The sequence below is a fragment of the Lepidothrix coronata genome, unplaced genomic scaffold, assembly GCF_001604755.1.
Source record: "Lepidothrix coronata isolate B3197 unplaced genomic scaffold, Lepidothrix_coronata-1.0 Scaffold184, whole genome shotgun sequence".
Taxonomy (NCBI): Eukaryota; Metazoa; Chordata; class Aves; order Passeriformes; family Pipridae; genus Lepidothrix; species Lepidothrix coronata.
Window position 1 is genome coordinate 393,304 of NW_016690364.1, and position 26,497 is coordinate 419,800.

At 39.1% G+C, this 26,497-nt stretch overlaps 1 protein-coding gene across 1 annotated transcript in view; it reads left to right on the plus strand.

The window, feature by feature from the left end:
• Positions 1–541: 541 nt before the first annotated feature.
• Positions 542–26,497, plus strand: part of DCBLD2 (discoidin, CUB and LCCL domain containing 2) — a 39,388-nt gene continuing 13,432 nt past the window's right edge. The window contains exons 1-6 of the mRNA XM_017830890.1: positions 542–659; positions 17,639–17,866; positions 20,790–20,927; positions 22,135–22,186; positions 23,167–23,239; positions 25,748–25,881. Coding sequence (XP_017686379.1) covers positions 542–659; positions 17,639–17,866; positions 20,790–20,927; positions 22,135–22,186; positions 23,167–23,239; positions 25,748–25,881 — 743 coding nt within the window. The remainder of the gene's footprint in view (positions 660–17,638; positions 17,867–20,789; positions 20,928–22,134; positions 22,187–23,166; positions 23,240–25,747; positions 25,882–26,497) is intronic.

Genomic DNA, 26,497 nt, shown 5'->3' on the forward strand with positions numbered 1-26,497 from the left:
GACCTTGCAGCCAAGCTGAATTCACATTTGCGTGTGGAGATCTGTGACACCAGATTAGCCTCTTCTCTTAACAACAGCAATATTCGTGTTTCCAAGGAGTTTTGTTTGGTTTTTTTCCCAGCAATTTTGCCTCACTTAATCTCTGCTTTGGGAGAAAAATCGGAGTACTATCAGCCAACTCGTAAAGGAGGACGGAGGCGGAATGAGGCGGGAATTTAGGGGCTGACTCCCAGGGAGTTTGGGGCCGTGAACCCCGCGCAGGCCGCCCGGGAGGGCGCGGCTCGGGGGCCCCTCGCTCGGCGGGGCCGCGGGCGGAGGCGCCGCCGGTCCCCGGGGCTCCCGCGGCGCCCGGGGCCGGCCGTGCGGGGCGGCGGGGGGGCGGCAGGAAGCGGGGCGGCCCCGCCGCGCCCCCGGAAGCGGTTGGGCGGCCGCGGGCTGGCGGGCGCGCAGGGCAGGGCAGGGCAGAGACGCGGCCCGGCGCGGCCGCCCCGCAGCCCGCGATGCCCTCGGAGCGCCGGCCGCGCTGCCCACGCCGCGGGGCATGGTGAGCACGGGGCGGCCGCTCCCCGCGGGGACCCGCCGGGCGGCCTCGCTGCTCCGCCCCAGCCTCCTCCTCCTCCTCCTCCTGCTGCTGCTGCGAGGCACCGGGGCGCAGAAAGGTGGGTGCAGAGCGGGCGGGCGAGCCCCGCTGCCCGGGGGCTCGCCAGACCAACCCTCCGGGGCTCTGCTGCTGCGAGGGGCAGCCCCCGCCGCTGCTCTCCCCCCCGGCGTGTGGCCCCACTCCCCGAACCTGCCCCTCCCGAGGCAACAAAGGGCGAGAGAGGAGCCGCGTTTTTGAAAAAAAAAAAACAAACAACAAAAAAACCCAAACCAAATTCTTTTTTGCTCCCAAGGGGGAGGTGGCGGCAGGAGGGCTTCGCCCCGGCGAGGCACGACCGGGGGGACTCGGGAGGGAGCCGTGGCTGTGGAGGCAGTTCGGGGGCACAGGGGCGCGCCGGGGGCGGAGGGCGCCGTGGGGTTTGCCCTCCCGGACAACATCCCGTGTCGAGGCAGCTGCCCGAGGCGCCGGGGTTTGTCCTCCTTCAGACTCCGTGTGAAGTGGTTGGTGTGAGCGAGGAGGCGGATAAAGGGGAGATCCTGCTTGCTGTTAAAATGAGCTTACACGCGCCCAAGAGCGTGTAGAAGCGTGTATAGGGGTGAGAATGACAGGGCAGAGTAGGATTTTTTTGTTGTTGTTTAGAGAAATCGGCGAGATTTCTCCTCAGGGCGGAATGAATGATCAGGCTTTAGCACTTTGAAGATTACGGGGCACAGTTTGGTCACTTCATGGCAGAAGATCAGAGGATGCCACAGGAACTGTCACTTGGGTCATATGCTTGGGAGAAAGTGGTGAGAAGTGAGTGTTTTGACAGCATCATGAGACTTTCGCCTCTGTGAGTACAGGGATTGAGAAGATAAATTTTATGATTTTCAATTCCTCTTGCTTCTTTGCACTGGTCTTGCATCGTTTCAGAAACTGGTATCTGTTTTCACATAACTTTCTCTTTCTGTACATCTCAGAGATGGAAATATGATTAAGTGCCACAAATGCTGTATTTAAATACACAAAGGGAGCAAGAAATATATGCTCTCTTCTGTTTTTACATTTTAATTAAATATATAACATTAATTAATTAAAACTTTTTTTAATTGAGAAAAATCAGAGATTTGTCCGTAGAGCAAGCTAGTCAATTGGACTTACCTTTTCCTTGTATTTCCAGCTAATTGGATTTAATTTTAAGTATGTTTCTATACACATAGGAAGCTAATGCTAATAAGCATTTGGCAAACCTGATTTTGTTTTGTTTTAGAGGAGAGGAAGACCCATTTGCTTTTGAGAGGAAATTGTGCAATTTTAACATTCAGTCTTTTGAAGGTTGCTGCTGAGAGTCAGGCAACAGCAAGGTGTTAGTTTGTGCTGTAGGAGCTAGGAGCATCACACTCCAGATACTTGTGCTGACGTGACACTTGTCTGACCTTTTGGTGAGCAGACTGACTTTGTTATTCTAGGAGAAAACTGAAATAACTGTGGGGGTGGGGAAGGGTCATAATTTTCCTCCAGATGATTGAGTGGAACTGGCTCAGTGAGTGGTCAGAGGTGTCTTAAAGGGGGTGGGACCATGCAGCAAGAGGTGGCACTGCGTGGAGAGCAGGCTTTTAAGTGTATGTCACTTTATCTTTCTGTACTTTGAGAAACCACTGAAGAGCTCCTACCTGGAATTTCAGTTTACAGTGTCCCTCTAGTTACTGCCTAAAGTTTGCACAGAAGTCTTGCTTTTGAGCAGGAGGGGGATCTCTTTATTGACAAACTTTGTTTTCAGAGCTTTTTTTGAGGCTGGGGTCTCTGGTGTTGTCAAATACAATGCTTCAGTATGAGAAACTGCTGGAGCTTCTTAGAAAAGTTCTGCTTGTGAGGGACTGTTTCCTAGCCAAAATATTTTCATTTATCTTATTCCAGAGAAGGCTGGGGAGCTCATCTCCTGTATCATTAAATGCTGACATAGTTCTAATTTGGATAAAACTCCCATACAGAAAGGAAACTGCTGTCTTGCTTGTGAAGGATCTGCACAAAGCTGCTACTCAGTTAGTGTATTAAATACCTGCGCAGGCTTCTAAGAGAATATGTTGATTGACAATGAAAGTAACTGAGACTTAGGAATTTCCACAGTTAAAGTTGCTTTTAAGCTCTTTTATAAAAGTACAGTGAGTGATACTATGTAGGAACCTAGCCTCATTCATTGTGTTAGAGAGACTCTAACATAATGTTAATCCTCTGTTAATAAGCAACTATGCGTTTTCTTTTCTGCTGTTGAGAAGCTCTAAGCCTCACATACTACATGGTACTTAAATATTTTTCTGAAGATAGAGTGTTTTCATTTCTCATGTGCTTTTCTGTAGAGCACCTCCCTAATATGAACTGATTTAAAAATAACAGTATGGTTTTGGTCAATGTGAAGCTTGTTTTTAGTATTGGGTCAAATGTTCTCCTCCTCTCCTTCCAGAGAACAGCAAACTGAGAAATGAAAAAGGGCAGGTATTGTTGTGGTGAATATGTTTTTCACTTAATAGCCCAATGTATTATCTTGTAGGATTTGAGTGAGATTTTTTTCAGTTTGTCATATTTTAAATCATTCAGTGTTTGTAATTCAGCATTCCTTGGTAAAAGGTTTGAACTTGAGCGTCTCACTGTCTTGGAAAATTATGAACATTTTGTATTAGCTCAGACACCTTCAGAAGAACCTCATGCTGCATTTCGTAGTCTCATGCACTGGGGAATGTCCAGCCGATGGCTGCGCAGGTCAGCTCTTCGGATTTTTGAAACAGTTCTGTAGTGACTCTAACTCCTGCTCTCAAGGAAATTGATATTTGAAAAATACTTAAAGTGTTTTATTTGTTTTTCATGTAATTAAGCAGGTGTGAATGAAAGCAAGCCAGCACCATGTAAGCTTCCTGCTCTTTGTGGATTGCGTTTTAAGAAACAGTGCTCTTAGCAGATGTTTAGCTATTGACATAAATTTAGTATGGCCTGTTCATTAGCTAAGTTTAACCTCTTTTTTTTTAATTTAGAAAAACACAGCTACATGAGAAATGGTTCCGTAGCTTTCATCAAAGTAAAATTGAATAATGGCTCAGTTATTCTGAAGGTATGAAGCTTGTAGGGTCTGTGGAGCAATAACTTTGTTATCACACGTAGTTTGGTAGCCATCTGTTGGGATTCTTAGTGGATACTGATGTACATATAAAATTGGGAAAAAAAGCCTAAAGTTAAAAGTAACCTTTGATCTTGAAGTGGATTCCCAAGTGACTTGAAGCAGATTTGTTTGTAACCTTTTATTTAAAGAAATTAATGCAGGATGCTTGTTTTTGAATGTGATACCTGTACTTTGTTCTAAACAAATAGCAGCTCATCAAGATGTTGTTATATCCTCAAACCACCTCACCTCTACACATCTGGCAAGGCAGCAGACAATGGTGGCTTTGACTTGGGGCCAGTCCAGAATTTGGTATGTGCTGATCCGTCAGCCTTAATTTGGGGAGAAGGAAGCAAAGAGAAGATGCTTCTAGCTTCATATCCATCACCTGGGCAAGAGGGAGGGAGAGACTGTAGCTTCCCCTTGATGTCCTGGAAGAGATGATTTTTTTCTAGAACAGGGGACTGACAAGATTCCAGCTGCCAGGGTGGCCCATTGCAGGGTTTTTTTTCTGCTGCAGAGAGGTCCTGGTGTGTGAATATAAAGCACTACCACAAAACCAACTGCCATATGAGCAATTGTCATGGGTTGCCCTTCATACAAGTGCTGTTTTGTATTCTTGCTAAATTAGATTGGGTGGTGTCTCATTGTCCCTTCTATCTGTTTTCCTTGGCTGAGCTCATCTGGGGGGAAGGGAGTCACAGCCAAACCCGCAAGGAATTATTTTGATTTAAAAGACCCCCAGATCTTTGGATGAGAGATTTATTATACTTCAAATTAACATTGGAATAAATGTCTTATAATGAGGAGGGCAGTGCTCTAATGAGCTACTTGGCTTTGCTAATGGGACAGTTTTACTTAAGAATGCAGAGTGTTTTGAAGATGCAGTTGTGGGAGTAGAGACTTGAGGATTCAGGGATTCGTGCAGTGTAGACAGGAGTGCTGATGCAAATCCCTTTCATCCTTGTGTTGAGAGGTATGGAAGAATTTTTCAAGACCAGGGCTTAAAGTTCTGCCAGGCTTATCCAGGTTCTATCATGCTTTTTTCACTTCCCAGCATTGCGCCTTGAGGAGGACAAACAGTGCTCCAGAGAATTCTGTGGAGGAATGCTGGTCCTGGGGGGAAGTGAGCTGTATATTGGAAGTATAGACCTAAAAAGGGTGAACAAGAATCTCTGAAAAGTTGTTTTTCCTCCTTCATTTAATGAGCCTTATTTGAAGTGGTTAAGTGAGTCTGGTGGACAGAAGGTACATACATGTGTTCTGCAGAGACATCCTTTCTGGGTCGTTGCCTTGCAGGACTGGTTTTGTTCAGCCCAGCTCATCTTTAGGAGTCTGTTGAGGTTGTGCTAGCCTAGTCTGCTCCTGTAAAGCAAACAGGAATCACTGTTTTGTGTAGATACCCCTAGAGTTCTCGGACTTGGTCCCAGAATGTACTGCATTTTGGATTTAAGTAGTACAATGTATATTGGTTTTATATATATATCTGTGTGTATATATATATATATATATATATATGCACACGCACATATGTATACACACACACACATATATATGTAAAAATATAGCATCTGAGCTACTGTTAAAAAGGTAATGTAACTGTTTTTTTAGAAGCTTATATACTGTTGCTGTGTGCATCTCAAACCAACGACCTTCTAGCATGTTGGTGCGGTCTTTAGGAAAACTGTTTACCTGCTACTGAGTGGAGATGTTCAGCTTTCAAAATTTGCAGGAGTGTTTTCTTACGTTATGCATATAAGAGAAAAATAATCTGTCTCCATTTTCTGCAGTTCTGCCACCTGCTTTGTACTCTGGGAAATGATGCATTAGGTTTTTAATGTGATCACTGCTGTTCTGTGTAGTTTCAATCATCAGCTAGTTAAGCGCTGCCTTGAATGCATCAGCTTTCATAGCTCAGATAGTCATCAGTTCAAATGCAATCCTTGTTGGAATTGCTGCTCAGCATATTGTGAAATGTTTCTACATGGTTATTTTATCCATATTTTAAAAGGCTTTTAAATAAGCTGTTCCATGTCACCCCCACTTTTGTAGCTGCACTCTGTGCTTTGGGGAAAGCACTTAGTATTTTTTTTTACCTGGAATTTGTTTTGTAGTCAAAGGATTTCCTTCTCCTCATGCATTTTCTGATCGAGTTGCTTTTAGATTAATTTATTTAAATCAAATATTGTGGAACATCTGTGGTCCTTTTATTTAAAATAGTGATATAGTTCAAACCATTGTCCAAGCATGGAGTGTGGTTTTCTTAATAAACTGCGATTAGGGAAGACAGGGAGGGAGAGCAGTAGTAATGTTAATGCCAAAGGCCAAGTAGTGACTTGCATTAAAATAAGATCTATAAAATTGTCAGTGCTGGCTTTTTTATACCCCGTGGTGGGTTGTTGTCTGTGAAACCTGTTCATTAGTGGAGCAAGACCGTGAAATACCAGATTTTGCTAAGCTCCATCCTTTGCCTTCCATTATTGGAGGCAAACAGTTTGAGCTGTGCTATTCATATTGTATTTGAGCTTGTTGCTCGATTATTGAACACTTTTTATGTTATTTGAGTTAAAAATTATACTTGAAAATGTAATAGTGATTTGATATTTGGACCACAGAATAACACATTGATTTTGAAAATGGCTTCTGTTTGATGAATTCTTTGTCTAGTGCTTGAAAAAGAAAACAAACCCCAACCCTTGGATGGGTAAGAAACATTTAACCTGTGCTGTTTCTTTTTGGATATGTTATTTCTGCTGTTTCCATGCATGACCACTTAGTTTCCCTTGGTGAAGAGCTGTAAAAGGATAACATTTCTTTATGTTGCTAAAGTCTTCAAAAATTAAATTAAAGCAGATAGTTCATATCTGTTTAGCTGTCTCAGTTATTTTAATCAGTTGGACCTTGGCATTGCAACACAGTCACTTGGTACTGCTTGTGACATTTGGATGCTTCCTGTTGGCATCTCTTACAAAATCTCTGCTTGTAGTTGTGTGGGTTGCATTCTTTTTTTCTCTGCAAATACCGAGAGCTAGTCTGTAAGGTTTAGACCAGCAAACAGCTGATGGGTACTGAAGCTCAGTGATTAGTTATCTCTTTGACTTTGTGAGATGAGTTGCATCCTGAAAATCAAATTCATCAATGTTTATCTTTGCAAAAAATGATAACTCATACTTCTAAATATTTTGCTGCACGTTTCCAGTGAGACTGTGATTTGGGTTCACCTCCTTAGCTATAAAACAATTGAAATATGTTTGCAGTAGCAACATAAAACATAAGTGCATGAACCACCAGAAGTGCAAGGATTCCTAGCAGCTCTTGGCAATTGTTTAAAAAAGGTAAATTCTTTTGAAGAAAAGGATTCCTGGAAGCAGAATATGTGTAGATGGGGACTGGATATGTACATGTCAGATGCCTGCTTTTAATGTGTGTTAACATGGAAAAGACATTTTGGCCTGTTCCCTGGTCTCTGTAGAATTGGTGTTTTGCATTGTGACTCAGGTAGTCATTATTTTCTTACAGTTACTTGACTGCTGATCCTAACAACCTCTGTTCTTAGTATCTGACTGAAAATACGAAATTCTGTCCTAGTAATAGGAATTCCATGCGTCTTGTTTCTGAATGGTATCACAGTTAGGAAGGTTCCAGTTCTGCCCCCTTGTTACGATAGCGTACATAGCTACGGCTTTAGTGAGTGTTGTTGTGTAAGCTGAATCAAGTTTATCAACTTAGTGGTGTCATCCTTGGCAGTGCTAGTAGGTGCATTTTTAAGAATTTCCGAGAAACAGATGGTGTAGTGGTGGTGTGTTGTTTTTGTATTTTGTTTATTTGTTTTCCCACACGAGTGTTTAAAGCATGCTAGCTTTAGAAATAGTTAAAAATTCTCTCTCTTAAGGTACCACCACTTGAGTCTGAAAACTTCCCAGAAGGAAAGTTAATGCAACGTCCTATATTCCCTTTGGTTAGAATAGTGACTAGCCAACTGTAAGTAGTTGTGGTACACAAGAAATCATACTTAAAAGGGCCCTTCTGGTCACTATTGTGAATCCATCTTTCTGTAAAATAACTTATAAATTAGGATCAGAGAAGTTCAAATTTGGCACTTTTTTCTTTTTAAGAGAGAGAGTCTGGAGGTTTTTTATTGTGTAGGTTTGGGGGTTTTTTTTGGTTGTGTTTTTTTTTTTCCCCAGGTTTTTTTGGGGGGGAATGGTTGGGTTTTGTTTGGTTTTTTGGTTTTTTTTAAAGGAAATATTTCTCTAGTGCTTTTTTTACACTGGAGTTTGTCTTTCATTGGCAAGACTATATTACAGCAGTTTTGTTAACTGTAGTATTAAAGAAAAAAGCTATTTTAAATTTTTTTTTTGTTCTGTTCTGCATGGATATCTTTGGTTTTGTTAACATTTTTCATTGTTCAGTAAAAGTTTAAAGTAAGTATATTACATTTTAACGTTCCTGCATTCTTTATGACGTGAAAACTCAATTCAACTCCAGCAAAATCACAGGACGCTGCCTTATTTCCCATGTTCCAGAGATCATGCATCATTTATGTACTGAAAAATGAAAATAGAATCAATAGTCAGGTCATCTATATGCTTTATTAAACACTTCCGTCTTCACTTTATAATTTCCCTTGTTAATCCCACCTCTAAACTCTCCTCCTAGATTTTTGAAGTTCTTTCCAATTTTACTTTCAGCTCAAGGAAGAGGTTTTGTCATCCAGGGTTGGAATAGTATCCATCAGAATGACAATCCTTGCCAGCTACTAATCTTTGGATTGTCAGTCTTGCTGAAATGCGATGTATTGTGCGTGAGGCCCCATGGATTCTCTTTTTAAACTTTTTCCCTCACAATGGTTCTTCTGATAGAACCATTTATTTAAAGAATATGTTGATTTTCTTGGTTCTTTACTTGATGGGCTGTCAGAAGTAATAATTTGATACATCCTTGAGGAATATTATTAATGGTGGAAAAGGGAACTTGAAAACTCGGTATGCTTCTGAAAATGGTTGTGAGCAGATAATTCTTTTGTCATGGTTTCTAAAAAAGATGATGGTGTGAAAGCTTCCCAGAGTGATGCTGTCAGTCATATTACTGTTTATCTTGGCCTGGTGTTTAAACAAAGTTTGTAAATAAATATTTGTAAAATTATTCCAGATTTGCAAAAGTTTAATTATTTTTCACCCGTAAGTACCATTTTCTATTCCTATTCCGTGGTCCATTTGTGGTTTTCCTAGACTTAGATAGAACAATCCTAATACCTCACATGTTGCTTAACTGTGAAGTGGAAATCTTTTCATGTCTCTTAATTGCAGTTTCTTGGAGTAGACGTAGTAGCTGCTTTGGTGCCCAGTTGCAACTTTGGACATTGAGGGTTAACACTGAACTGTTTTAGCATTTGTGTCACAGTTCTCTTTAGTTTCACCCCAATATAAGGCCAAAAGTGTAAAAACAGGGTGTATAAAGTGTTATATTAATTAGACTTGTCAAGACAAGCGTCTTGCCTACAAGTATAGCTACTTGGATGTAAATTTTTTTTGGTAAGTGTGTAAAAAAGCCCCACAGAAATGAGGCATGTGAAAGAACCTCAATATCTTGAGTGGAAAGATGAGTTAGGAAAACAGTGGAAATGGAAGTTGAATTACAGTGGTGCAATTTTGCTTTGCTACTTCTAAGAGTTTGGAGAGCTTTTGACTGGGAAAGGATAGTTTCTGCATATCTAGCATGTGTATGGAGTATGTTGTGCATGTATGTTTGCCAGCAAGTCCCCAAAGGTTTTCATAGCTGGTAGCTGCTGTACCTTTAGCAGGACTGTAGCCAGTTAAAGCCCATATCTGTTCTTTTAAACTTTGCTCCAAAATGGTTAAGATGTGGGGAAAAACATAGTTCAGTGTGGTGGAAAGAAGCTATCGGTGCGTGAGTTTTGTGGTAAAACAAGAAGCCCTGAACCACATTATATATTAAATTCTGTTTTTATGGAATTGTGTGCAGGTATCAAAATACATCTCATTATCACAAGGATAGAAAGAGTGATGCATTAAATTTAATGCTTGTGAACACTTATGTGCAAAGCCCCAGTGGTGACCAGTTTTTATCTTTTTCTCAGGTATATTTGAAAACATCGAATAAAGCATTTGCATTCCATTATCTCTTACTTTTTAAAGAACTGTTTTCAAGTTCTCCAGTTCTGTTACATGAGACATCACTTTCTTGCTACCAAGAAGGTACAGCAAAGCTGATGGGCAGGTTTAAAATTCACAGATAGTTTTTACTAAAGCTTTACGGACTGCTGACTACCTACATGCTCTTGCTATACTTTTTGTGATAATTTTGGCACTTAAAGTTTAAATTTACTGTCATCTTCCTAATTAATCATTTTATTATTCAGTAGTACATTATTTTGTTGATTGTATTCCTAGAGGGTCAGAAGTATGAAAATACCTTTAAGGGCAAATATCTTTGTTTTACAGGGCAAAACTAGGAATGAATTGCTTCTTAGAACAGATTGTGTATTAAATTTTATGATGCTAGAATGAAGCCAAGTTATTCAAAATGGGAAAACTCCAGACAGTCCCCATTGTAATTTTGAAAGTAGATTAGAAAATGAATGTTAGATCAATGTTACCTACACTGGGAGAAGGAAGTACTGGTGTGGAGATGTGGAGTGTTCTGTTGTATCAGTTGGACGACAAACTTTAAAGAGGGTTAGAAACCGATATTTAAAGTCACTGTTCTTGGTGCAGCTACAGGGTGCAAATAATTACCACTGTTTTTTGAGGTTTTCTTTTTGAAAGCACCAACATGCCCTACTGGTTTTTTGGGGGGTTTTGTTTTGTTTTGTTCAGGTTCTCAAGGCATCAGTTTCCTTTCCTGCCAGCTTCTGTTGATTCCATGGTAGCCAAAAATTATTTTTACCTCTGGCTGCTGCTGTCTTACCCTCCTCCCTGTCCCTGTCTTGCATCCTCTACGAGGAGCTTCTGTGCAGGCTCCAGTGACTGTTCAGCCATTCAACCATATCCGTGCCCTTACTCAGCTAAAGGCAGGTGGGATGATAACCTGGGCATAAAACTGTGGTGCAGCTCAACAAGGGCACAATGAGCCCCAGACAGGGTGGGAAGTGGTAGATGCTCGTGAAAGGCAAGATGGTACTGCAGCATCTGGTGTTTGGATCAACGTGTGCCACCACAGATCTGCAGTGTAGGCTGTGCAATCTCATTTATGAGATGGAAATGGAAGGGAAAAAATGATGCTTGTAATGTTAATTTAGCATGTGAATTACCGGTATGATTGGAGAACTTTTTGCCTCTTTGTTGACATACGTAAGGCTTGTGAAATTTCATGTGGTCCTGGTGTGGTGAGGAGCTGGAAGAACATACAAGAGAGTTGAAGGCCATTCTGACCGACTGTTGCTTATTGTCATAGTATTTTGTGTGACCATCTGTGTGTTATTTTTCATTTCCTTCATCATCTGTGTTTCTGCTGAAAGCACTGAAGCACTACAGTGTTTATGGAAGTGTTGGTGCAGATTGCAAAGTCGATGCTATGTCTTGGGAAGTGGGAAAGCTGCATGTGCCAGACAAACGACAGCATACAACATGAGCTGTCCCTATGATGCAGCATGGGCAGCAGATCAGAAGGGCTTCTGCATTATGTGTCATTGAGCATAGAGTCCTCTTACAGAGTCCTCACATAAATCACTTTTCACCATGACTAGCCTGTCTTTGGAGGCTACTCTCACCAGCATAGTATTTAAGCAAGTCATAGCTGCCTCTGGGGACTTACATCGTGTCCCTGACATCAGTAAGTAAAAGCTCTGCAACACTGTCTTATACAACTGGTCTTTTTTACTGTATATTTGAAGCAGTCAGTTTGATTAGTATACGATAGTAGGGGAAGCACATGTCCTACCTGCTCTGACAGCTTAATAATTGAAGATATTTTCTTTTAAAATGATACCATATTCTGGATGCTAAATTTAGGAGGGCTAAGTGTTCCTGTTTTGTGTAAAATTCGGTGGCTGAAAGCTAAGACTGCATTTTCCAGAAATGGTAATTGTAAAGCTATGTGTGCAGATGAAAATAATAAAGTGCTAATTATCACTAGCCCAGCACGTGGCCAGTGTTGTAAATGAAAACAGTAAAATTTTGTTGTAATGGCATCTTAAATTTTGTATTTTTGCTATAAGAACAAGAAGCAGCCTCTGTCTCCTGTCACCCCATGCTGCCTCCCCACTGATCTGCCAACATTTTCAAAGGCAAGATGCTTGTTGTGCTTTACCTTTTGTCCTGTTCCTATCTTTGTTAAACCTCAACCCATAGTTTGATTACCCTCCTAAGGGTGCCCCACAGTGGGTAAATCAATCCAAGCTGAGAGAGCTGTAGTCCCACCTGCCCTCCTGCCACTGGCAGTGGCACAGTGAGCTGCTTCGGAGGGGTGAGTTGGTGAAATCTAACACTGTGGTGGGAGTGGGTCGGGCACTGTCTACAACCAGCTCAGTTCCTCAAGCCAGTGCACCAGTCTTGAGTGACTGCTCTTCCCAGGGGAGGGATAGTTTCTGCATTTCTGGTTGGGATTCAGGGTTGTATAAAATGTAAACGCAGGTTGGCAGTGCTGGTGAAAGGAGCAGTTGCTGGTGTTTCCTTACTCTCACACCGTCCTATCCCTCTGTCAGGGAAGGTGCTGTTGAATGTGCACACTAAAATAAATTAGGGGATTGCTCTGGGATAAAACTAACAGCTGTTTTTATGCCAAGTCCCTGGTCTGGTTATCCATGTGGCCACAGAAGTGTTCACCTCCTGTACCAGGAGGGGTGTGAGAACATGTGGCCAAAAGCGAGATGCAGACAAGGCTTGCTTTTGTCTGTGGCTGTGCTAATTTGAAGTGCCTTTGAGTGTTTATTGAGCTATGGCCTCTCTTATGAAAGTGTGGGGTATTTTATGTTGTGAAACATCTGTAATGGGATGAAATGCCCAAACCAGTGTGTTACTGAGGCAAATAAATGGCTTAAAGATGAAAGTCAACTGTATGCTTGTGTTGGCTTGTTAAGAAAATTAATTCTGACAGAGGAACAGATTCCTTCCTGAAGAGAACAGCATTCTGTGGATTTTGGTGGAAACAGCAGTGAATTTGGAGGACACAAATAAGGGCATTTGAAAATACATGAAAAAGCTGTTCAGAATTTGATGTCTCTGTGGTCTTAATTCCTCAGTGTTTCTTATTCATGGAACTGTTTTGTTCATTGTGTAAACTTCCTTGCCCACACTGAGAAAAGCAAAAAGTAGAAGCAGTGTCTTTTAGCGGCACACTGATGAAAAGCGGGGAAATACAGAGCACAGGAGCTAAACAGAAGAGGAGAAATTATAGTGGTGTATTGATTCAGAAAGAGTTGTGCATTTGGAGTTAAATGACTGCTTTAAAATACCCATTTTGCTTACTTAGCTCTAATAGATTTGGTTCTACCTTTGCTTAGTTAAGAAAGTTTTATTTACATCCTATGTGTAGTCGCAAACACAGAAAATCATAGCTTATATATGTAAAATCTTCTCAGGAAACCCGCTGGTTAAATTGAGTCTGTTCAAAAGTGTGAGTGTGTTAAAATTGAGATTAGTGTATTATAATTATAGATTATAATATTAAACTGTCTAATGTCTTTATTTTATCATTCACTCTTCTCCAAGTAAAGAGTGGGAAAGTATTCACTGGTCTTAAAAATTAATTTTTTATGTGTTTTGGTAGTGAGAACAAGATTTGCAGTCACTTACAGCAGCCAGTCTCAAAGGGAAAAAGTTCTGATTAATTGACTTCCACAACTATAAAGAATAATTAATTTATAATAATTATATATTGTATTATATATGTATATGGGTGTTAAGAGGATACTTAGCACCCACTCCTGCACGTTTCATTTTCTTCATATACCAAAACCCAGTGTATTTTGATATGTTTGTGTTGGTTCAAGTCCTGTATTTTGTTGATGTAAAGAATTTGGGTATAAGAAATTCTTTTAAATCATCTGCATGATTGCATAGACATCAGTGTGCCATAGCCCGGGGTTATATGTAATCTGTCAGGATAATTCATCCAGACTGCATTCAAAGGCGCCTGCAGAAGAGATGGATGGTTCTCCTGATGGCAGCAGTCTGCTTTCATGTGCTGGCTCCTTAGAGGGGCAGTCCATGTTTCTAACACACGTTTGGGTGAAGAGCCGAGCTCCCTCGTGTTTACGGTGGACATGGACCTCAGGACACATGGAATTCGATGCACGGCTGCAGAAGGGTCAGCACGTGTCAGGTGTGATGTGTGTACACAAGTGATCTGGTGCTTCTGCCCGGGCTTTTTCTATTCTGCAGGTGCAGTAGGTCTGTTGTGTGACAGAGAAGACTGAAAGAAAGCAGGAGGCTCGTTCAGCTGTGTACTGACAACAGAGGTTGTCAGCCCATTCAGGAATAATTGATTTAGGAATTGATGTCTCTCTCTTCTGTATGTTCTCAGATACTCCACTCCCATGCACACAGATAAGCAGAAGCAAAAGATTCTGTGGCACTTGACTTCTGAATGAATGAGGTAGCCAATGCTCCTATATATGTGGCTGTAGTGCAAAGAATTGTATTTTCTCTTTTTCTTGGAGAAATTGCTGAGTACTGCAGATTGCTCCCCTGATACAGGATGTGTGTATGTGTCTCTGGAGTTCATCGGTGGTATTTATACAACTTTGGCAGAAACGATGAAGCACCACTTTACATGGAGGGGCTCAAGAACTACCCTTCTCTAGTAGCAGTAAAACAAAATGTGATTTCATTGTCCTGCAGGTTTTGCTGGAAGTCTGATTTTTTTAGAAATTTGCAGATAGCTCCTGAATGATGTGGCTGCCCTTGGCAGACTGTATATGCTGTAATAATCTTCAAATTCTTCAGGCATGAAGTGTCTGGCATTTCTGTTATCACTAACCTAAGTGAAACATACAACAAAATGTGATATAAAATGTCCTTTCAGAATGTGATACTTGTAAAAATTGGATTTGTAGTAAGATGATGCTCTAGATGCAGTTCAGCACAACTGTTTTTCCTTTCCATTCATTTCTCTTATGATTTGACAGCAGGTTTTTTTAATATGGATAGAGGAGTATTTTTCCTTTCATGTTTTCAAGAAAGCCTACAACAAAAGGGAGATTTGTGATTGGCATTTCTATTAAATTGTGTGAGACAGACTAAAAAGCATTTCTCTTTAGCCACTGGAAACAAGACAGTGTTCCAAACTACCAGGGGAAATTATAACATTTTTAAGTGATGTGTCTTTTAAAGAAAAGTCACAATGTCTTTTTAAAATTTACAGTATTTTATTTGCATTTTATCACCTAAATGTGTGAGGATTTTTTTGGAGTTCTTTGCTTTTCTCATCGGAAAGGTGCCCTGTTCATCATGCAAATGCAGTGAAGGTATTGTTTCATGCTTGAGACAGCTGAACAACAAGCTACTGGAAAGAATGGTTTAAATGAATGTTAGGCATGGTCTTATCTACTTCTAACTAGAGAAATTTACGGTTTAAATACAGTTTGGGTCAAAGAAGAGACCCAAGCACTCCTTTGACTTTCAGCAGCATAGACTTAGGATGCAAAAATGCAGGGAACAATCAAAGATACAGAATCATGTGCATTATTGGCATTCCCGGATGTAAGAAATAACATTTGTGTTGTTACTGTGTTGCAATAAAAGGCCCATTGAGAGGCGAAATAATTAACTGCCAAGCATTCTAGATCATGTAAGGATTCTTACTTTCCTTAGAATGCACTCAGAGCACTTTATCTGCCCATACAGGTGAAAGTTACTATGATTTCATGTTCAAAAGGCCACTATATTAGTATATCTGCATAATATTTTCAATCTGTGAATGAATAAGGAGTTGCTTACCCCATCACAGGATTGGAAAAGCACAGAACTGGTTAACTGACTCATTTTTATTTAGGAAATAAACTAAAACTGACTGCTGCTCATGTTGAAAATTATTTTTATGTGTCTGCAGTATAAAGAGTTTTGAAATACTAGCCACGAATATCACCATGAACATATTTGTTGTTTTTATTTTTGTTAATATAATAAGTTCCATGCATTTGGTAGTGTCTGGGAGTACTTGCTTGCAAAAAGCCAGTTTACTAGCAAAGGAATCCATTTTTCTTGACTGTTAAGCATATTGTGACTAATAAGGAGTCTGACATTTGAATGTTTACTAACTAATAAACCAAGGCTATACAGGTTTTGAGTGATAAAGCTTTCATTTTTCTTAGATTTATAACATGCTTTTGGAAAGAAACCAGAATTATAATGATACAAAGAACATGCAGTTTAAGTTACCTCTTTGTAACAGTGGACGATTGTGTCTCATGTATTCAACAACGGTAATTTAGAAAAGTAATTTATCATCTGTCACCCAAATGGAAATACTTGTCATGGGATAGAACAAAGCGTTTTAAAGCAGATTGCATTAATAAAAACATGGCTGAACAACAGCTTTACAAATAGAAATTTTGATTTTACTGGAGCAGATATTCCAGTTAACTTCTCCAGAGATGCATCATTTTGATTCAAGACTGCTAGCAAGAAAATATGCTGCAGTTTGCATATGCATCTGTTTATGAATCTGTATATGTCAGCAGCACTTCAACTTTTAGAACATGCAGCTGTCTTTCAATGTGCTCAGATTATAAAGAGAACAGTTTTTGCTGCTAGAAATTAGGTGTGTTTGTGTCTTGGTTTAGAGACAAATACTGGGGTGGGAACTAGTTTGCAAACAGATTAATCAGGTCTAGTTAAGTTAATCACAGTTTGTTTCCGACATCTCTTCAGTGCATTGGACTGACTTTTCCATTCAGTATTGCATGAAGTACATTTAAGAATTTTGAAATTTAGTTAAAATTCTTAAATATGTGTACTGTCTTTGTCCCTAAAGCTTAGCTTACCTTTGTAGTAAGGAACTGAGAGAGCAAAGTTTTCATGCTTTGTAGAGGAACTGCACATATTGTGTAATATGAAACACTTTTGGACTGACACCTTTAGCTCTCAAAACCAACTTCTGCCAATACAAATCATATCGATTATTGTGAATGTTACTTTAAGAACATTTTTATTTCCAAACCAACACATAAATTCTTGCACTTTTTGTTCCACACACTAGGGGAAATTCATGTCTAGTTGTTGAAATTCATGTCTAGATTTATCAGTTTGCTCTTCATAATTTCATATGGAGAATACACAATTGGTGCTATTTTTTCCACTTGTTAAACAAGTCTTCATTAGTATTGTTATTGCTATTTAAAGTTAATAATCAAATGTTAGGTACAGGACTCCAGGTTGGAGTTACAATTTAATTTGTTGTACAAATGCAGAAAAATTGAGTGAGTTCTCTAAGTATGAATGAATTGCAGCATTAAAATTGTGGTGCAGTAGAAAACAACATACTAGTGGTTTGGTAGTGCTCAGAGCTGTGTTCAGTTGTGTTCAGTACTGTGTGCTGTTCATTGGCTTTCTGCTTCTTTTCCATCATGTGAATACAGTAACTACAGTAAAACCCATATGCTCTTGTTTTATTGGCAGGTTTCTCCCTCCTTTTCAGAATTGGTTTCCCTCTGTACTGAGGTGTAGAGGGAACGTGAAATAACAGGGACACTTTCTGTACTGTCTGTGCAATTTTTAAAGCCATTAGGGATGAATTTTCATCTCATTGAGGAAGTTGTAGCAGCTCTCTGGTCATCTGTGATGAGAAGCTAAACATAAGGCAACATTAGTTGCCTTAATTACTGTTTCCTCTGCATGCGACTTATCTTGGAGTTTTCTTCTAACGTGATTAGTGTGGTTTGACTAAATCCCCAGTGAAGCCTTAAAGATGAATGTGTGAGCTGATTTCTTCTTGTTCTTTTGTAGGTGATGGATGTGGACACACTGTTCTGGGCCCTGAAAGTGGAACTCTTGCTTCCATAAACTACCCACGGACATCTCCCAATAGCACAGTTTGTGAATGGGAAATTCGGGTAAAGCCTGGGCAGCGAGTTCAGCTCAAATTCGGCGATTTTGATATTGATGACTCAGATTCTTGTCATTCCAGTTACTTAAGAGTTCACAATGGAATTGGCCCCAACAGGACAGAGATAGGTAGGAGCTTTTATAATTGATATTTGAGAACTATGTCTTGTCTAAAACTTGGATATAACTTCTGTTACTTTTTGACAAAAACTAGATGCTAAATGCAACATAGATCCTATAATAATCTTTGATTCTTAAGATTATCAAAGGAAACCCCTTGGTTATGTGGGTTTTTTTTCTCAGACATTTCCCGGTAGCTTGCAAAGTTCTTGTAAGCACTGAAGAGGAAATTGTAGAACTATAAGGAGTGTGTGTATATATATATATATAATATATGTATCTTACCTGAAATGCCTTTCCTGTTATATGGATTCGCTCTGATTTGAGCTGTTTGTCTTGGTGGTATTAAAGGATGTCCAGCTTCAAAAGTCATGTAGTTCAAATACCCTCCATGTTTAGATAATATTCATAGTTTAATCTTTGCTCTCTTCAGGAGAACAAATTCAATTTCATGACTAAAAGTCTGTGTTGTTTTTTTTGAAATAGCAGTGTGATGTTATGATCTGTGCCAAAGTATATGTAGGGTGTTAAGACCCGTGTAGTTACTTGGCATAAAACTCAAAATGAATTGTCATTCTTTCTTCTCTAATATTAATTGTTATTATGCAGATTAATTTTATTTTCTTACCTAAAACTTTAATTTGGAGAGAGAGAAAGGGAGATTTACCACACTAAGATTGTTCTTTTGCAACTCAAATGCTGATCCCATTAAATAGAGTTTTTTTATAAAGAGACTAGTGGAGTGTTAGCTTTGTTAACCCTCTTTTCCAACTGCTACCTAGGTAAGAGTGTGTGAAAATAAGTATGTGCTTGGCGCTGTTGAACCAGGCTTAGTCTAAAATAGGAAACACTGAATACCTTAAATGGCAAGGAACGTCAAGTTCTGATAAGTCTATTACTCACTTTTACAAGTGACTTAATGGGTTCGAGTAAATTTTCTACTTCATTTGTTTCTCTTGACTTTCAACTGTTCCCAGCTGGGGTAGTAGCACAGTATGTTGAGCAAATGTGTGTGTTGTTCTGCTCTTAGTAAATTAAATCACAGAACAAACAGTGATATGAACAGTGGCAGGTACAGATGATGCAGGTTCTTGAATGTTCGTGTTTGAAGCAACACACACTGGAGAGATAAAATGGTGACCTCAATTTCCTTAGAAGAAATCTGGATTTATCCTAAGTTTTTCCATTCAAGACTCCTGACATGCTCTAGTATTAAAATACTTGTATTACAGAAAGTCCGAAATGCAATCATACCTATTTTAATCTGAAATTACTTAAAAATTGATTAGATTAAAAAATAAATTGTTAGTGGATTACTTAGTTGATAAAGAGAGGGTTCCTAATGAAGCTTTTAAGGGCTAGTGCTTATTCCAAATGAAGATTCAAATAGTTGCTGTTAAGTTTGTCTCTAATGTGAGATTTAGAGATGTTTTTTATAAAATTTCATTACAACATAATCACTGCGCATCTGCAGTCAGGTGTACTTCAGACACGGGAATTCCCTCTCCTGCTGTGATGGTGCCGTACACAAACACTGGGGTCCTTCAATGCATAAGTACAGAAGAAATAGTAATATTACGTCTTCTGCACATACAGTTGACAGAGTCGTCACTGCAGTTGTGTTTTGTCCATTTCTAGTGCCTGCTTTTTAAAAAGATTGCTAAAAATCTGGCAAGAGGCCAGGGAAGAGTTAGAAAAATGATTTATAGTCTCAAAACTATGTCTTACCGTGAATCATAAGGTGGATCAGTCTACAGTTTGTCAAAGGCTGTATGTCCATGGTGCAAGCAACACTGGGTAGTTTATCCAAGCTAGATTTAGGTGTCTTGCACTGTGTATTTGCCTGAAGAAGGGGATAAATGGTGTTTTGAGGACAGTCTGACCTACAGTGAGAGAAATCTCATGCTGGTCAGTCATGTAACAAGATCCAGTGGCTGAAAACAAAACTTATGGAATGATGAGCAAATGGAATGATAAGCTGAAACATATGGAGTGTCATTTACTGCTGGTGATTATCCACTTTGATTATCCACTGCAGAATCTTAAATAGGGTTATAGATGATTTTTACTATATCAAATGATCAAGGGAGCCTATAGAACGGAAGATTTTTTTTAACAGGTTAATAAACTGATCAGTATCTTTATTAAATTTTCTAGTTAGTAGGACTGAAGAATTCCATGTTGACTTGAGTCTGTTTAGCAGCCATTCATCCAGTAATGTTATTTGATAGCAATTCTAAAACTTCACGGTGCAAATATTGTCAACATCTGTGGATTCCAGCATCTTAATTTGAATTGTGTTATTTTTGTTCACTTTGTATGGCAAGAGAAGTATCCAGATACAGAACCTGTATATGTTTTTTAGATGCAGCAAAACAGAAGGTGAACCAACTAGCAGTTTATATTAACGGTGCTCACATACGCTTGTATGTTACTACTGAAACGTAGTGAATCATGCCTGTTGTTATCCAAAACTGAGAAAAGTACTTGACAGAAACCATGGAAAAGTTGACAAGAAAGAAGTGCCCCAGCAACTGAGGGGAGATGAAGGCTATTTTCTCATTTGCTTCTCATTTGCTTCTGTAGATGCTTCTCATTGCCCTAACTTGATCCTTTTTCTTGACACGTTCTTTGAAGTACTGACTGTGAAGGTTATGTATGATTAGAGGTGAATGGCATAAGGTCACATTTATCTGCAAGTGTTAAGAGACTCTCACCTGTTGACAGTGACAAAATAAATGTGTTACCCGTAGTCTGCCATTAAATGGACACTAACAACCTTATTTAGTGTCATGTACGTGTGTTTGTTTTTGAATATACACTGGAAATAATGTGAGCTTACACTGCAAGTAAAATAAGGTGCTGCAAATGAAATAAGATGCTTATTACCTATGTTGGTTTGGGTCAGTCTTTGTTCTCCTTCTCTCCATAGGAAAATACTGTGGGTTTGACTTTCAAATGGATGGTTTAATTACTTCAAAAAGTAACGAGGTCACAGTACAGTTCATGAGCGGGATTCACGCTTCTGGACGTGGATTTCTTGCAGCTTATTCAACCACTGACAAATCAGGTATTTATAATTATTTGGTAATTTTTTTTTGTTGGCAAAATTAGAGCTGTCTAGTAAAAGCACAGAACTAATTTATTTATTCCCACATTCCCACAAATTAACTTCTAAAAATTTAATACACTCTTGCTGTTACTTCTGTGTAGGACATTGGTCTGCCAGTTACTTAAAAGTTGCTGTAGTTTTAAGGAGATGGTATCATAGCTTGCCTTGAATAGCAGAGGAAGAATGTCAGTTGTCTGTTATGAATGAAAGAACTCCTTCATATTAAGGATAAAATGCATTTTTTCAGCTAGTAGTCAAGGTGGCAGATAACTATAAAGTTTTCCTATCAAACAGTGTATATTTTATACAGACTAACCTCATGGAAAATTTTATTTCAGTAGCAGTATCCTATACTCCCTCAGCTCTTTAATTACATAATCTGCCGACTACCTTTTAGTCTTTTTGCAATTTCTTGTTTTTCTGCCATGTTTTTGGTTACTCTAACCTTCTGAAAGAGGTTGCTGTATTTGTTTTGCATCTCCTTCCACTCATTGTAAAGGTGAGTGACCTGTGTGGTCCATGAGGAAACGAAGGATTACAAGCAACTGCTTCAGTAGGCAAAAGGCTTGAAAAAACCCTCTCTGGAAATAATTCTAAAAAGAGCAGATAAAGACTTTCAGTTTTTAATTTTGTGGAGATTTTGTTGCTTTCCTCTCTATATGTTGGACTGTATGTGCTGAGCCACATCAGACACAAACATGAAATTTGAAGTATCTGTCATGGATGCCAATAACATGGCACTCTAGTATTTGTTCCTTGTACTGCTTAGGTTCAGCACTGCAGAAGTGTTAAATGCTGAAAACACAGGCCTCTTTAGGTAGAATATTAATTTAATTTTGTGAAAAGAGCATATGTTTGTGTCTCTGAATTATCTTGGGTTCTCTGAAGTGTGGCTATAAATTAAAATTAAGCTGTACAGGAGATGAATTTTTGTAATATGTCTTATGTCACATTTTCAGTAGATTTTCCAGTTACTTAGACAAATTAGCAAGGTTCTACTGTAATACAAAATCTGTTGAAAGAAATTTAGTCGGAACATGGTTTCTTCATTCTGAGACTTTTGGTGAAGCCTCAGGGCTCAAATGTTTATTTTCATGCACTTTAAAAAGCATACTCAAACTTACTGTCTTTATTATCCTCTTGACCTGACATTTTTTCTTTCCAGACTTAATTACCTGTTTAGACAATGCAAGTCACTTTTCCGAACCAGAATTCAAGTAAGACTGATTTTTACCTGTTTCCACCCAATCTCTTTAATAAAGTAATTTTAGTGTTTCTACTTCACTGTTACTTATATCTGACTGCAGCTTGAAAATTGACCATCCAGAGAACTTGAGAAACAATTAGGATTAGAGCTGAGTAATTTTAACATTTGCACTCCTGCTTCCTCCCTCTCTCCCGTTTTTGTTATTTACATGCAGTATACAGTAGAACCTCGTTAATTTGCACTAACACATAGGAGCTAACATCTAATTCCCATAGAAAGAAGATTACAGCAGGTATACACCTTAAATACTGAAATTCATATTATGGTTACCTAAGGAGCACTAAATGATGAAATGTGTTGAAAATTACAAACCCATTTCACAGTTTGGTGTGCATTAGTGAGGTTCTGTGGAGAGACAGAATGCTGTACCTTCTGATGGGGGAAGCATTTGTTATTTCCCTGTTTTCTCCTTCTCCATTTCCATCTACAGGACAATGTTTAAAGCTGCAGAGTATTGTGAAGTACCTAAACTTACTTTTTGGAGAACATAAGCCATGGCATCATGAAACATTTTGAAGTGCAATTTTTGCATTTCTCTTCCATTTTCCCAAGTTCCAGAATAGGGCTCTAACTGTAGGTTCTGACCTTACCATGCGCCAAAGTCTGAATCTCACTGTTTTCATGGAACCTGCAATATTGCTTCAGTGTTGTTGAACTGTGGTGAAAATGTTAACCAGTTTACTCCAGTTCACTTTTGCAGATGTAATAATTTTCATGTTTGCAGTATGAAATGGCCCTGGAACATGAACATGGGCTGGCTCCAGAGGTGCGAGTGTCTTGCCTCTTACTTTTCATTCAGTTAGGATATATCCTTACATAGGGATATATGAATAACAGTGTATTGTAGATCAAATTGTAGTTACTGTTTTGTAACGTTAAAGGAGTTGTAAGTGTATGTATATCTTGACTTGATATTTTGTTCACTTCCAGTAAGTATTGTCCAGCTGGATGTGTGATCCCTTTTGCTGATATTTCAGGCACTATTCCCCATGGATACCGAGATGTAAGTAAAAATAGTGTGGGCTCAAGTGAATTTTGGTAAAACACACAATGCACAATACAAGTCAGCTATAGTTGTTCATGTTAGTTCTGCTTCCTGGATGCTGGAATTTATACCTCCTAAGGTGAATAACATGGCATTCAGGTTTTGGCACTGCTGCTAAATGACAGGTGCTTCAGATGCTGCCATCTCCAAGAAGTGAAATAGCGTAGTAGAGTCTCAAAACATTTTCGTAAGGGCTGCAGAGAAAGGTGGATCAATCAAAATATTGTTTTCTATTTACTGTTTTGTTTTTGTTGGCTTTCTCAGTTTGGGAAATTCAGATTTATAATGAAAGAACCAGTGAATTATGTCCTCCTGGGTTTTGACAATGTAATGTCTCTCACAGCAGGGTCTCAGTGGTTATATTAATTTTTTATTACAACTGGACAGATGAAATACTGTTTATGCTCAGCACCTATAAAATAATTTGCAAAACAAAGTTAATACTCTAAGATTAGTATTTCTGTAAAATGGAAATTAAATCTTCAATAATGTACTATTTACTTAAAACACTACAAAACCGTGTATACTGTTTTTCTAATGTAAGATTTTGCAGCTGAATTAACAAACTTGCCATAGGACTGGAGGGTGTTTCCTTTGTTTGTTTTTAGATTATTATAATTTTGCTAGCAATCTAGTAAAAATTACATGAAATGTCTGTTTTTTAAAAAATACTCCTTTAATAAGCCATTACATCTAACACAAAGACAATTTAAAAATGTTAGCATTCAAATATTTTAATATTAAATATGAATCTAAAGTGTGCCTGATTGATTTTCTTTTCTCAAGTACGTGTAAATCCTTAAACAATCACCCACATGTAAAAGTGTCACCACAAGGTAACTGTTATATGTTCTGGTCCACAGTGAGTCTTCACTAAATGGCTGTGAGGTAATTTTTGTAGCTGGTAGCAAGGTGAAGTTGATTCTCTGCCTAACACATTTGCGGCATTCGTAGGAGTCCTGCTTGTTGGGAGGTTTTTTTGCCAAAATCAGGAAAAATTATTTTCTATGGACGAAAAAGGAAACTTTCAGAAATAAATGCCCTATGACTTTCTTTTGTCACTTTTCTCACTTTATTGCACTGAATATAAAAGCAGAGAATTTCCCAGAAGTCAAGTTGTGTGCAAAGAAATCAAATTGTCCAGCCCACTGTTGGGCCAAGTTTCAGGTAGAGATTTCTCATGCATCTCTTTCAAATGTACAGCAACTGCTTGTTGCTTTAAAAAATACTCTAAATCTTGATTCTTTGCTGTGTCACCCTATTGTGCACAGTCCTTGAGAGCTTGGAGCTCTCATTGCTGACATCTTCTGGTGGGCACAGAGGAGAGAGCTGCATCTGCTGCAGAATCCCGTGTTCATACTTCCAATGGAAAGGGGAGCTGTGTCGATCCCAGTCTTGCTGGATGTGAGGGGCTGCAGAATTGCAACATGTCTCTCATACCCCTGTGCTGCACATTGCAGGGACACCTGAGAATAGCTCTGTCTGTGCCTGTTGCACTGTGTGTAGCCAGTAATCCTCCAGAAATCTTGGTGCACGTGGTGGATGGTGCAAAGCCACTGCTGCTAAGCTCTTTTTGGAACTGGACTCTCTCTCTTCTCCTGAACACTAGAGTATTTCTTGGTCAAGCCCCTTTGGCTGGAAGGATTTGCTTCCCAGCTTGGCTAGTTTTGATCCAGGAGACAGAGGCATGTTTCTCTGCTCACTCTGCACAGTGCCTGAAGGACTGGTGTGATGAGTCCTGCTCACTTGGCACAGCCAGCCTGCAAGCCAGGGAGGTGTCACTGTGACATTTCTTAGTAGATCCAGTCATCCAGGGAGAGAAGGCAAGAACATGATGTCCTGCAAAAACACTTTGTGTAACTGATATCCACTGACCTGTACAATGTAGGTAATTGACTTCTTTAGGATGAGTTGTATTCATGTATTACTGTGGGTTTATATGGATCAGTGTCCTGGATAACCATCCAGGTTAAACCATGTTTAACCATGAGTTAAACTAAAAAATACAGCGCCTTGGCAAAAAGCTACAAAATCTGCAGTGCATCACTCCTTAATTGTGAGAAAATAAACAAACAAACTTTCAATGTGCTTTCTATTAAAAGATTTTCTATGTATTTATGTCTTCAATTTCTGTTGTCTAACATAATTTATTGTAGGCTGAAAGTCTGGCTCTCTGGCTTTTTCAGCCTGTTTCACATTGGTGTTTGTTTGAGGGTATTTAGTTACAGGAGTTACGTACCAAATACATCTGGGCAAGGACCCAGTGAAATTTAGGACCTTCTTTTTGTTCTTATAAATTTCATAATGGACTGTAGATGAGTCTGTTATTTCTAAATAAATTAGAACAGTATATTAATGTAATAATAACAAAGGCTATAACTGGATAGTATAGCATTTACAATATATGGTGTGGTATTTAATTTATTTACTTTGTAGTATTAAATTTTTCTTTCCCCCCTCTTCAAGTCGTCATCACTTTGTATGGCTGGTGTTCACGCAGGCGTTGTGTCAAATACTCTGGGTGGCCAAATTAACGTTGTGATCAGCAAGGGCATTCCCTACTATGAAGGCTCCTTGGCTAACAACGTCACCTCAAAGGTGTAAGTGTACTTCCTGTATTTTCCTTATCTTTGGCACCTTAGATCTTGGTCGTGTCTCACTGAGGGATTAATTTCAGCTAGTGAAGCTACATGTTCCCCTGACAGGTTCTCTTCTCTAAGGTTCTCACAGTGCACTTTTGCTGCAATGTAATTGTTTACTAGATATTTTTAACCTGTAAAGATTAATTTTCCAAATTCTGTGAGGATTTTTTATCTGCTTGACTGTAAATTCCTAATGGTCTGTGGAAAAATAGTAATGTAATGGCAGCTTTTTAGTTACAGGGAAAAGAGTGTAGCTTGTCATTGTATCCCAGAAGTCCCAGGAATGAAAGTAGTCAGAGGAAATTGATTCTTGTTGTTATGATTAGCTTAATATGTAAGGGAGCATTTTAATGAAGATGTGCCTTTTGCCTGGTATGTTTGTTTGAAAGCCTCCAACTCCGTATCTCTGGACTAGCTTTCAGTTGAAAAGGTGTTTGTAGTGAAAGCGCTGCAACTTGGTGGCAGAAAGTGTTGCTTTAATCACTGAGTGTTTGTTCAGGCATATGTGCATAGGTTTCACTGGCAAGCAGTCAGACAGGAAAAATAAATTGAAGACAGTTTGTTTCAGTTTACC